Source organism: Drosophila teissieri, chromosome 3R (assembly GCF_016746235.2).
Source record: "Drosophila teissieri strain GT53w chromosome 3R, Prin_Dtei_1.1, whole genome shotgun sequence".
Classification (NCBI taxonomy): domain Eukaryota; kingdom Metazoa; phylum Arthropoda; class Insecta; order Diptera; family Drosophilidae; genus Drosophila; species Drosophila teissieri.
This window is the reverse complement of record NC_053032.1, coordinates 18,396,187-18,409,313: the sequence shown is the minus strand read 5'-3', so window position 1 is coordinate 18,409,313 and position 13,127 is coordinate 18,396,187. Positions and strand designations below refer to the sequence as shown.

At 41.4% G+C, this 13,127-nt stretch overlaps 2 protein-coding genes across 2 annotated transcripts; one reads left to right on the top strand and one right to left on the bottom strand.

Annotated features, from left to right (window-relative positions):
• The first annotated feature begins 2,164 nt into the window (after window positions 1-2,164).
• LOC122620207 (probable aconitate hydratase, mitochondrial) lies at window positions 2,165-4,909 on the top strand. The gene has a single exon (XM_043797572.1). It carries the CDS (start codon window positions 2,254-2,256, stop codon window positions 4,603-4,605), a length of 2,352 nt encoding a protein of 783 aa, XP_043653507.1. The 5' UTR covers window positions 2,165-2,253; the 3' UTR covers window positions 4,606-4,909.
• Window positions 4,910-9,521: 4,612 nt separating this feature from the next.
• LOC122618895 lies at window positions 9,522-10,145 on the bottom strand. Its single transcript, XM_043795491.1, has 2 exons — window positions 10,095-10,145; window positions 9,522-10,034 (listed from the first exon to the last, which is right to left on the bottom strand). Exons 1-2 carry the CDS (start codon window positions 10,143-10,145, stop codon window positions 9,522-9,524), a joined length of 564 nt encoding a protein of 187 aa, XP_043651426.1.
• Between the last annotated feature and the right edge of the window lie 2,982 nt (window positions 10,146-13,127).

The following is a 13,127-nucleotide window of genomic DNA, read 5'->3' as shown; positions in this document are numbered from 1 at the left end:
TTTATACTAAATATAAAATTAAAATATGAAATAGAATTTAGGTTTGTATTTCAATGGTAAAGGCGATCGAATTTGGTCAACTATTTAGTTTATTTATAGCTTTCGTAGTTCCTGAGATCTAGACGTTCATACGGACGGACAGACAGACGGACGGAAAGACGGACATGGCCAGATCGACTCGGCTATTGATCCTGATCAAGAATATAAATATATACTTTATTTGGTCGGAAACTCATCCTTCTGCCCGTTACATACTTTTCAACGAATCTAGTATACCCTTTTACTCTACGAGTAACGGGTATAAAAATTAGAAACACCTATATAAAGGGTAGATAAATCCAATCAAGGGCTACGATGCTCCTACACCTGCAAGTTTTCCTTATTTATAGCCCAAGTTTAATACTTTAAATGCAATAACTTATACCAAAGCGAATGAGAATTGTCCAGGCAAACACTTTGAGTCGAACACTTTTTCGGCCAAGGCCAATGGACAAACGCAAATATATTTAAGCTAATTGCATTTTCGTTTCAGGAACAGAACAGCATATGATGTGATGACCAGCGGGCAACGGAGGCACGAGATTGCGAATCTAATATGCGATGGCAAATGACAGCGCACCGAACTAAGCGACCATGTGTTTTGGGATGAAATTTGCACAACCTTGACATTTTCAGCCCCCCACCGCGCTCTATTGAATGGAACTGAATGAGAGCGATGAGCTGGTCGGATGGCTGGTTTCAAATTTGCAATTCGATGTTGCTGAAAGCGGAACAAGCACCAATCGATCAATTAAACAGATTAATAATCAACGTTTGCTCTGCTCACAAATCTATTGGAAGTGCTGGCGATTCTGGGAAAAATTTAAATAGATTTTCACGATTTTCATACTTTGTCAGAACTTAAATATGGCTTTCGTATTTAGCTATCTTAAATCTTGAATGTGCAGGTTTATACCATGTTATAATGCCATAAATTAGAGGATAATCTTAATCTTAAAATTGTTATATCTTTAAAATTAAACAAGGTGTTTGCCTTGAAACTATTGGTATGGAGTTTTATATTTTGAAATATTTAGCTAACTTAAATCTTGACTGGACAGATCTATACCATGTTATAATGCCAAAAATTAAAGGATTATCCTAATCTTAAAATTGTATTATCTTAAAAATTAAACAAAATGTTTGCCTTGAAACTATTGGTGTGGAGTTTTATATTTTTAAGTGTAAAGGGCAAGCGAAACAAAAGAGAAAAAGTTTTGCGGTCAAGAGTGTGTGCCAAGTAGTTGCCAATCAATTTTTGGCATCGTTACGCTGCCTACTTATGTGGGTGAAATGGGCGGAGGGAGTGGCAGCACGGGACGACAATACCATTGCCATGCAGTATGACCAGGAGCCTTTGGTGGCGAGAAACCACCCCGAGCAGCAGCAGCAGGCTCGTCAATGGCATTGTGGCCAACAGGCACGTCGATTTCAATTGAATGTGGTGCGGCCAACTACCAATGTCTCCTGTCTCCTGGCGCCCGTCTCCTGTCCGCTGTACGCTGTCCGCTGTCCGCTGTTCCACATCCACATCGTCATCCCACATCGCCCATTATGACACGATGCCAGCAAACCAAACACAATCACAGGAGGATGCAGTGCCCACCGTCACACTCACTTGCAGTTGACACTTTGGTAGCCGGCTCGCATCCTAGCATCCTAGCATCCTGGCATTCTGGCATCCTTGCATCCTGGCATCCCCTGTCCTTCTGTTTGTCATCCGTCCAGTTTGCCGGCACTCTTCGTCTCGTCTGTAGTTGACTGTCACTTGGCCTATGCCATCGATGTTACCTCCTTGCATCATCCTCCGCAGTCGCACGCCCATTGATTCACTTGCAACATCAAATCCGTTGAAATGCCCACTCAGCTCACCCTTTTGGATGCCACTTTGCATCTGTAACTGTTGGTGCGCATCAAATACGCACGGAACAATGAGCTAACCCAATAAATGTGAGTATACATAGGTTGGCCCAAGGTGTGCAGTCTGTTTAATTAATAGCAGTTAGTTCAGTGGCCCTTTATTGGAAGATGTAATTAAATCGTAAGCTGCTCAATCTCTGAATGATTATTAAATAAAATAAATGTTGTATCAGTTAAGATTTCTAATCAAAGCAATCCATTTTTTATACTCGCTAGTAATTCACTCCGACTTCGACGACACATACTGTTATCCAATAAGCCAACAAAATTTGTGCCAAACAATTATACATACAAATGGCTCAACGAACACATAGATACATATGTTTGGCGGGTTCCATGGTGCGCAACTTTCACACGGCGCGATTTCCACGATGTGATAAAGTACCAATGTCAAATTTCGATACCGGAATTCCGCTGCCCTATAAGAAGTTAAGGGAAAATCTGGATTGCGTCAAGGGCCGACTGGGTGGACCGCTCACCTTGTCGGAGAAGGTGTTGTATTCACATTTGGACGAACCGGATACACAGGAAATCGAACGAGGCAAGTCCTATTTGCGATTGCGACCAGATCGCGTTGCCCTGCAGGATGCGACTGCCCAGATGACACTATTGCAGTTCATCTCGTCGGGATTGAAGAAGGTAGCAGTTCCATCCACCGTGCACTGCGACCACTTGATCGAGGCGCAGATCAGTGGCGACAAGGACTTGGCCAGAGCTAAGGATCTGAACAAGGAGGTGTACGATTTCCTTTCCTCGGCGTGCGCCAAATATAACTTGGGCTTTTGGAAGCCCGGCAGCGGCATTATTCACCAGATCATTTTGGAGAACTACGCATTTCCCGGCCTCCTGATGATCGGAACTGATTCCCATACTCCGAACGGCGGTGGATTGGGTTGCCTGTGCGTTGGAGTTGGCGGTGCAGATGCCGTCGATGTGATGGCCAATATACCGTGGGAACTTAAGTGCCCAACTGTGATTGGTTGCCATCTCACTGGCAAGATCAGTGGCTGGACTTCGCCCAAGGATGTCATCCTTAAAGTGGCGGAGATACTGACTGTAAAGGGAGGCACAGGTGCCATTGTGGAGTACCATGGACCTGGTGTTGAGTCTATTTCCTGCACGGGCATGGCTACCATTACCAACATGGGAGCTGAGATCGGTGCCACAACCTCGATATTTCCATTCAACGAACGCATGGCCACCTATTTGAGTGCCACCGGTAGAGGTGCCATCGCTGAGGAGGCCGCGAAGAATAAGGATCTTTTGGTTCCGGATGAGGGTTGCAAGTACGATAAGGTTATCGAGATCAACTTGGACACCTTGGAACCGCTGGTGAATGGCCCATTCACTCCCGATTTAGCCCATCCCATTAGTAAACTGGGTGCGAACTCCGAGAAGAACGGCTATCCGATGGACATCAAAGTGAGTCTGATTGGCTCCTGCACGAACTCCTCCTACGAGGACATGGGACGATGTGCCAGCATTGCCAATGACGCACTGAGTCATGGCCTAAAATCCTGTGTGCCGTTTAATGTTACCCCGGGATCGGAGCAAGTTCGAGCTACAATCGCGAGGGACGGCATTATCGAGGTCCTGGAGAAGTTCGGTGGTACTGTGCTGGCGAATGCCTGTGGTCCCTGCATTGGCCAGTGGGATCGCAAGGATGTGAAGATGGGTGAAAAGAACACCATTGTCACGTCGTACAATCGCAACTTCACCGGTCGAAATGACGCCAATCCGGCAACACATTGTTTTGTTACCAGTCCGGAAATGGCCACTGCACTGGCCATCGCCGGACGTTTGGACTTCAATCCGTTGACGGATGAGCTAACGGGTAAGGATGGCAAAATGTTCAAACTAAAGGAACCGCACGGCGAAGAGCTGCCTAGCAAGGGCTTTGATCCCGGAGAGGATACCTATCAGGCTCCACCCGCGAAAGGAGATGATGTCACGGTCAATGTGGATCCCAAGTCGGATCGCCTGCAACTCCTGGAGCCTTTCGAGAAATGGGATGGCAAGGACTACATTGACTTGATGGTGCTAATTAAAATCAAAGGCAAATGCACCACTGATCACATCAGTGCCGCTGGACCCTGGCTCAAGTATCGCGGCCATTTGGATAACATATCCAATAACATGTTCATTGGGGCCACAAATGCCGAAAACAACGAAATGAACAAGGTCAAAAACCAGAAGTCCGGTAATTTCGACGCCGTACCAGCGGTGGCTCGGGATTACAAGGCCAACAAGATCCGGTGGTGCGCTGTGGGTGAGGAGAACTACGGCGAGGGCTCCTCCAGGGAGCACGCTGCCCTGGAACCTCGCCACTTGGGCGGAGTGGCCATTATCGTCAAGTCGTTTGCCCGCATCCACGAGACGAATCTCAAGAAACAGGGCATGCTCGCCCTGACATTCGCCAATCCCGGTGACTACGACAAAGTGCAGCCATCGAGCAAGATTTCGCTTCTCAATCTCAAGGACTTGGCACCTGGCAAGCCCGTGGATGCTGAGATCAAGAACAATGGTGGCTCCGACAAGATCCAGCTGAACCACACTCTCAACGAGCTGCAGATCAAGTGGTTCCAGGCCGGAAGTGCCTTGAATCTAATGAAGGAGCTGTCCGCCAAGGGTGGCGATAAGAAATAGTTTTCATCAATATTGATTTTACTAAATTACTACGTTTTTTTATCTTACTAAGAGCGTAACCAGTACTTAATAGTTTAAGTTGGCAATCGGAAGATAAATATACCCTTGTACAATTATTCCGGAAATAAATCAACTTTACATAAACCGCAGGACACTATAATGGTGCAAAGTTTAATGCCAAAATGGCACATGAAATGCCGAAAAACTAAACCGAAAGCCAAAATAATTCAAAACTAATTAAAATCCATTTAAAATTGCACCCAGCCTGCAATGCAGAAAAATAATAATAAATTTTCCGACTTAAGCTGCCCAACTTTTTTGTCAACTGGATGGTTGCCCGGGTGGATCAGTGGGTGAATGGGTGGTGCAGAGTGCGGCAAAGTGGGGCAAAGTGTTGCACAGTGGGGCAGAGTGGGACAGAGTGGGGTGGAGTGTAGCAGAGGGACAATAAGCGACGCTTATCAACGGTGCCAACCGAAACTGTCACATGCATTGTCATTGTCACAGGGGCGGGTGGTTCAAGGGGCTCAAGGGGCTCAAGGGGCTCAAATGGGGGTTTTCCGAGCAGAGGCCGTGCCATATTTGCATTTTCCTTCTCGCTCAAACACACGTCCTGCTTGTGCGTAAGTGTGTGTGAGTGCGTGTGTGAGTGTGTGTGTGGACGTATGTGAGTTGGCATAGAAAATTATTTGCTACTTTTAATTAGTGCCAAAAAGTCATTCACAAAATCCAGGGAGAAAGGGAGACATACAAGGCACCCAGTGAAAGAGCTAAAAAGAGCCTGCAGAGCGAATGGGACGGATATGGGGAAGGCGAAAGAGACAGGCAGAGGATATAGGAGCCACAGAGCACAAGTTCACCGAGCAAGTACAAAAATGTCTATATATATCTGTATGCCTCTCGCTCTGCGAACTGCCACTGCTTTTTGCGGCAATATTTGCACAGCCTCCGACTGAATGAGCGGGTCGTGAATGTGGTGTATGTGGCAATACAGTGCGTTTCGTCGCAATATGGCATCAGACCCTCAGCATGCCACCATCTATTTTGCAGTTCAGAAGATTTGGTTCATAGTTTTCATATTACTTGTTCAAATCGTAAGCGATTTAAGCGAAATTAAAAGAACAAACCGCTTTTGAATTAATTAGGAAATAATCCGACAATAGATATTTATAAAGCAGTTTCATTAATTGACTAATTATCATTCGCTAATGTGTCAACTAATTAAAGAGATTGCGTGTTTTAATAAAAACTGTTATAGTAGTAAATAGTTCGTTAAGCAACTTTGATTATTAACTGATAATGTAACAATGAGTAGGTATCCAAATAATTTGTCCTACTGTTTCTGATGAAAAATGGCATGCACCAAACAATAAATATTAATAAGCAATTATTAATTACTTATCAGTGGCTGTTGTTTAATAAACCAGTTAGCTGAGCTATTATTTTTTCAATGGATATTATTTTTTAGAACTGCACTGTGCGCCCCAAAGCAGCCACAACCCCAATCAAAAAAGCCAACAAAAAAAAATGATAGCAATTTAGCCCCGGCCTAAAACCGAAAATGTTCAATTATTAACCCGTAATGTGGGGATGTGTGTGGCTCAGGGAGTCCAGTTGGTAAGAAGTCCATATATAGACTATGATTTTTGTCAAATTGCATTCAATTTGGCCAGAGCTCGGGCAGGACTCCTTTGTATCCTGGCTGCCACAAGCATTTGTATTTGTATCTCTGTATCGGCTGGATCTCCTTCCGCCTCTCCATCTCTTTCGCTCCAATCGCACGGGTGGCGACCCGTCTCTTTCTGTGGCCAAGTGCATGGCAAATGTCACACATGCATTTCAATTTGAATTTACAATATTTCTAGCTTCAAATGCAGGCATGTGGTTGCGTGTGTTCGTTCAGCTTGCCAGCCAGGCACTTCATATATGTCTTGCTCTGAATGCCGTCTGCCTTCTGCCGCCTTCTGCCGTCTCTCTCTGCCGCAGTCGCCCTATCTCTGTCGCTCACTGCCCCGATCTGTTTGTCATTTGCATACTTTGCACTTAAGTGAATTTAATCTTTCTCTTCGATATTTTTGCTGCCCGGAGCTAGCTGAAAAATGTGTTTATCTTTTGTATGGATTTTTAATGTCATCTATTGTATCAAGGTCCCATGCCACCATACCATATTTTCCTCCCCATTGTTGTTATTCCGGTTCCTTGCTTAGTTTATTTTATTAAAATTTTAATTGCTTTTTGGAAAATGTTTTGTCAATGCGTAGACGCAGCAACAACGAGTTCATTGATATACAGCGACGAAAACGGAAACGTTCTAGATATTTTTATAATACAACACAGGCATGTATTTTACCATTTTCCTTTTTACTTGGCTGAGTAAGAACGGATTTTCAATTGAACCGGCATTTTTAGCAAGTTTGTCAGTTTTGCCTGTCGGTTAAAACGTAAGAATAATGGGAAAAAGCATATATGTATACTACAAGAAAAATGTTGAAGGCTTAGCAAATTTCTAGAGCTTTGGCGGAAGCCGGCAAATTTATATTCATAAAAATATTTTCTTTGATTGATTGTTCTACGCATCAATTGCAATTTATTCCATAGTTGTGAAAATTGTTATATGGAATTTTGTATTTTGCTTTATTGTTTCCGATAGTTAGTTTAATGCAAAAATGTATATGAAATACCTTTCTTGATTAACTAGATTTACTTTTTGAAATTGCACTCATATCTATGCTTTTTCAGCAAATTTGTATTGTTAGTGGGCCATTTAAAGGTGTTTTAGTTTAAATATATTTCATTGAAGCTACCTATTCTTTGTGCTCTTATGCCAAACTCCTAGAAAGTGTTCGAAATAACCCTCAATATGTATAAACACCTCCTTTCGCAGATGAGGACGCCGTTTGCCAAGCTGCAATAAGAAAATTACACGCTTGACTCGAACCGATAAACGTAAATCACACACAAATGACAACTGCCAATAACCTCGCACAAGTATCCAAAAACAAAAGAAAACCGCAAAAAAATAAGATAAATTTGAAAGCAGGAACACAAACAAGCAAAAATCGAGCGAAAATAAAATGAAACTCGCTCTCAACACATAAATTGCATTTTGGCCGCTGGCGAGGTAAACAGCCACAAATGCCACATGAAAATAGAAGAAAAACCAAAGCGATAGAGCGGGCGGGAAAATAAAGCAAAACTTGACAATAATCGAAAAATTATTTCCACACATTGTGTGCTGGCTGAGTGGTGGAGGCGGGGGCGGGGGCGGTTGTGGGTGCGGTGGCGGGTGCGGGGGCGTGTCAAATCAAAGAAACAAATAAAATGAGGAAAAACAAGGGAAAATCCACAGTGCACATAAACCGGTGGCAAAAGAAAAGAGCACGAATTAAGTTAAGCACTTTTATTTATTATTAAAAAAGTTTTCATCTGGGAGGGAGTAGATATTGTAGAAGGAAAACACACACACACGCACACACACACACGATGGGTGTGGCGAGGGAAAATCAGCAAAATCTGCACATAATGCTAAGAAAATCCGGAATTTATCGTATCACTTAGATGGAGTATCATATCTCTGTGTTTCTCCCCTTTTCAAAGGGGTTAAATGCGCACTATGAATGTTTAACTGTGGTCTATGTTTGGAAATTTTAAAAATTATTGATAATATATAGTTATTTAGTTGTTAGCACATAAGATTTACTTTAGTGTTTAAATCGGCATTTATAACATTTTATAAAGACTGTTATAAAAAATGTTTTTATAACAATTTATTTTATAAACTTATAATCACTTCCTAAATTGATTTAATATGGCATACCAAAAGATTTCTTATATTTCGAAAGTAAAAATTCATTTTATTTGTGAGACTATCACTACCACTGTTTTCCCAGTGTTTGTGCATTCATAATATAACTGTTGATTATTGCGCCAACACGCACTCGACGAAAGTGAAGCAGCAACAGCTTCAGCAGCTCCGACTGTGAAATCTGCGAGCAGGACTCTGGCAACGTGGCGTATGCGCAATATTATTAGATATTGAAAGCAGCCATCGATGATGATGGCCAAACGCTGCCCCGCTCGCTTAGCCCACCCTTTCCATGGCCAAAAAGGAAAAAAACAAAAAAAAAACATTCGAAAGCAATTGAAAGCAGCCACAGCAGCAGACATATGAATTTTTTCCTGGCTCCCTTTAGCACTCGGAATCGGAATAAACCTCCTTTAGTCCTGGCAACCCCACTTATCCCTTCGCATTCATGTATATGGAGCATGTGTGAGGTGGGGGTTATGCGATTTGGATTCGGATTTGTCTGTGGGCGTGTCTTTGGCGGAAAGCTATGTGGCTCCATAGCTCCATAACACCGTGGCTCCGTGGCTCCATGGCTCCATTGCTCCTGCAGAAGAAGCTGAAGCTGTATTAAATCGATGGCAATGTGCTAAATGTGTGGCAGATTATTTATTAGTGTAATGGCTTTAAATTTGCCAGCGCAGATGCTCAAATCGAGGATGCTTTTCTCTCCGAGATTTATGCTTGTGCTTCGAAAATCGGGTATGGCTATTTAAATATTACGAATAGATGGAATTTTTATACGTTGCAATGGGTACAAAATGATTGAGTGTGGACCCAACACAAATTTTACGCGGTTTTAAGGAAGCTTATATAGGATTGGAGCTTATTAAAATGATTTATGTCTCCTATTTACAAATATATTATTATGTATATCATGTTAGTTGTGGACCATTTTCTTGTATAAAAAACATAATTTCGTATACTTATATATATAATATAATATAATATAATATAATATATATAATATATATAATAATATTATACTTATTAACTTTTTTTTTATTATACGTATGGAAAAATGGTACCAAAGGTTTTTTTATTATACGTATGGAAAAATGGTACCAAAGGTTTACATTCCAAATACATTTGGAGCACGGTCTTCAATGGAGGATGTAACATTAATTATGCCAACAGGTACATCATCTTTATAGAAAGTGGAAACGTGTCGACAAAGGCCGCGCTGCATTATTTTTGGCCAATTTTGAACGTTTAAAGTAACGTTTTTTAAATAGTACTTTCCTTTGGGAAATAGGCAAGAAGTTGTGTTTATATGTAAATCGGTGTTAATGCCATTTTTGATGCAGTCCCTCAAATAGAAACCATACTTTTTGTAGATTGTACACACTCCTTGACGTGAAATGGCAAAAGGCATTAGCTTATAGTTGCCATCGCGAGCAGAATTGGTGTAAATGTCCACAGCTAATTGATAATTTGTATCGTCAACATCCTCGAGAATTTCAAAAGTCCCGTTCAAAATACGCTCACGACCAATCAGTCGAAGATTTGAAAAGTCAAATGGCCGTGAGTTCTCTGAACTGATCACTGAAACAAGGATCGCCTCATACGACATTGTTGCCTGGAACTAAAGTACTAATATAGTAATCTCTCTAACAAGAAAAGTGCCTATTCCTAGTGTAATTACCAATGACTTGGGTATCACTGTAAGTAAAACGAACACTATGTATTTCAACATCGGAGCTGGAGGTCTATTTAACAACTGAAACTAATAGCCAGTTTAAGTTTTCATATTTATAGAAAACTTGTGACTTGATCCTCTGAAACGTATGTACGTTAATCTAACATGTTTTAATCCATTTAGTTAATTAGAGATTATAAAACATTAACTTTACACGAAACTAGCATGCCATCAGTTTTACATAGAGCGTTATACAGCTTAATGTTTTCATTCGGATTTCAAAAAGTTGCATAAGCAAATTCAACTAAATTTATCAGAAAACTTATCGAAAAGTAGAGAATGCCATGCCCCCAACCCTTTAGCATCAATGTTACCAACTTATCTGTCACACTCCATCGGCAAAGTGGAATTGCTTCTATAGTATTTCCCCAACTCATTCGCCCCTTGCAGCTTCTAATCTTTTTAGCCATTTGGCTATTTTCAATTCGTTTTACCCCGTTCGGGTGCTTTTTTATCTGGCCACTTTCAAAATCAAATCTTACAAATTCACAACTGACAAACAAAAAAGCAAAAATACCGAGAAAAATAAGTGCGAAAAACCAGCAGTAGAGTGGTGGAAAAAAGGCAACACGAAAAATCTAATAAAAGAATAGCTCAAAATCGGTGTGTAAAAATCAAATAAACGCTGCAACTGCAACGGCAGCCACTAAAGGGAAATCTTGCCCCCAGCTGAGTTTTCTCTGGTCGGGAAAAAGTTTGTTTTTCGCCTTGCGCCAAGTTTTGTGCGTTTTTAAATGGCCCAAGCTGTGCTGGCCCAAACAAAAACGAAGAGGAAAAGCTAGGAAAACCATTGGAAACACATGTCCAGCTAGCGGACGAGGACAAGAGCCATGGATCTGTGCAAATGTTTGTGAGCTTGGATTTCTTTTCGGTCATTACATTAAGTTGGCTATCTGTGGAGATTCGCTGCTGCACAAGCACACAAACTCCCCGATATCCACATAAGTGGTATTTGTGCTTCTGCTTTCTGCTTGTGCTTTCTGCTTTCGCTTGGACCTCCAGATGGGGAGCAACGGCTGCTCCTAATGGTCAACGATTCGTAATATTTTTAATATTTGCTCAATAAAATGTCAGACAATTTTTGTCTCTGCCACTTAGACTCATTACATTTATTTGTACGATTGTTGCTTTGTTTGTGCTTAGCAACTGCTCTGCTAGCATCCTCGTGCGAGTCCAAGTGAATTCGGAAATGCTCTTTAGAATATTTAAAGTAGATACATATATCCTGAGTTAACTCTACAATAAACTATATCGTTTCGTGTAGTACATATTTAATAAACATTTTAAAATGTATAATTCAATGAATTTTCCCTTTCAATAATGGTATGATGACTCGAATAAAATCAGTATTTTACTGTTTATGGTGGTTTAAAAATATTCTTAAAACTTTCTTAATAACATATAAGCAAATGGAATGTCAAACAATATGTGAATTAATTGTTATTTCTCACTTACCACTCGCCATATTTAAATGCAAAGTTATCCGCGTAACTTTTTGTTGCGGAGTACTCCTCTTAGAGTATATTGATCCCCTTAAGGAAAGCCGAGACATTATTCTTCATATGCGTTGGCCAGGGAAAGCGGGAAAGCTGAGTTTTCCGAGAGGGCGGCATCGTGTAATCCTTTTTGTAGTTGACGCAAATCCTGTTGCTCTTTGCCAAGTCATAAAGTTTAATTTAGTTTTAAGCCTTTCAACTGGAAAATTGCATGGCTGTGCCAGCGGGACAGAGACGGAGTGATAAACGTAGTGCACAACGCTTATCTCTTTCTCGCTCCCGCGCGGCAACAAAAACAAATGGCGTTGACCGCAGCCTGTCATTTCGTCTTCGGCGAGAGGGGGACAGATAGCTTAAGCCCTGGCGCTTGCTGCACTGCTCTAAAATTAACACACGTTTAATATGCAAGTCGTGCATAAATTGCATTCTTGTTGTTGTTGTTGCTCTTGCTGCTGATGCTGATGGTGCTGCCAGTGGAAAGCAGAAGAATTTTCATCTTCCACACGCTTTTTAATTTGCCATCTGACGTCACGACGGGGGGCAAGTGCAACAACAATGACCACATGTCAGCGCCCTGCGAGAAAGTCCTGTGTGTCCAGTTTTCCATCTTCTTTTTTTCCAGCTCTCTGTCACTTTTTGCCAAAGGGAAATACGTGCCCGTCGTCTCGTTATCATCATCATTATTATTATTATTATCGTGAGGACGGCCGGACATTAACGTTGATGCGCTTTAATTGGCAATTGAGGCGATGCCGGGTCCTTGCACCCGATCCAATCAGAAAACTGGCACTTTAAGCAGCTCGACTGCAGTAATTTGATTAAAAATGGCCCACCGCTTTGCTCATGTACTTATTCGATCACTTTTTACACTTATGCACACACGATTTCAACGTTCTTTATACTAACACAGACTTACAAGTTGAAAGTTACAACTTTCGTTTAGAATTTCACAAGTAAACACAGAGTTGCATTTTATAGTTAGTGTTGCAAAACGCCAATTCAGACCCGCGAAGTTTTAAATATGTAATGATCAGCATGCTGATCAGTTTAAAATTATTTATTTGTTTTTAAACAAATTAAATCCATTACTGACATAACTTATAAGTGGAAATAACAAAATTTCATTTTCTCCTTTGGCCCATCATTCACACAGATTTATGTATTTTCGCCCAATTATGCCTGTTTTTAGGACAGCAGACGGGATTTCCGGCCTTTTGAGACAGTGCCAAATTTCTTGGCAGGCGCATTAACGACAAATGTTGCCAAGTAAATTGGCATAATACAAATCGGCGTCATCATCGTTATTATCATTCCACCCCCTTTTGGCCGACTAATTAGATTGTTCTGCCAGCTCGAAAACAACTGGCGAATAGCAGTCGAAAATTGTTAAATAATTTAAAAAGAAATTAGCGTCCATTTCTGTGTGGGCCTCTATGTGTGTGTGTGTGCAGACAAAACATCATGAAAATAAAAATTGTAACCA

Excerpts from the sequence above, each read along its gene's own strand:
- LOC122620207 (XM_043797572.1), top strand. The coding sequence starts at position 2,254 with ATGGCTCAACGAACACATAGATACATATGTTTGGCGGGTTCCATGGTG.
- LOC122618895 (XM_043795491.1), bottom strand. The coding sequence starts at position 10,145 with ATGTTGAAATACATAGTGTTCGTTTTACTTACAGTGATACCCAAGTCA. Across the intron at positions 10,035-10,094 it reads CAGTGATACCCAAGTCATTG|TTCCAGGCAACAATGTCGTA; the intron begins GTAATTACACTA and ends TTAGTACTTTAG.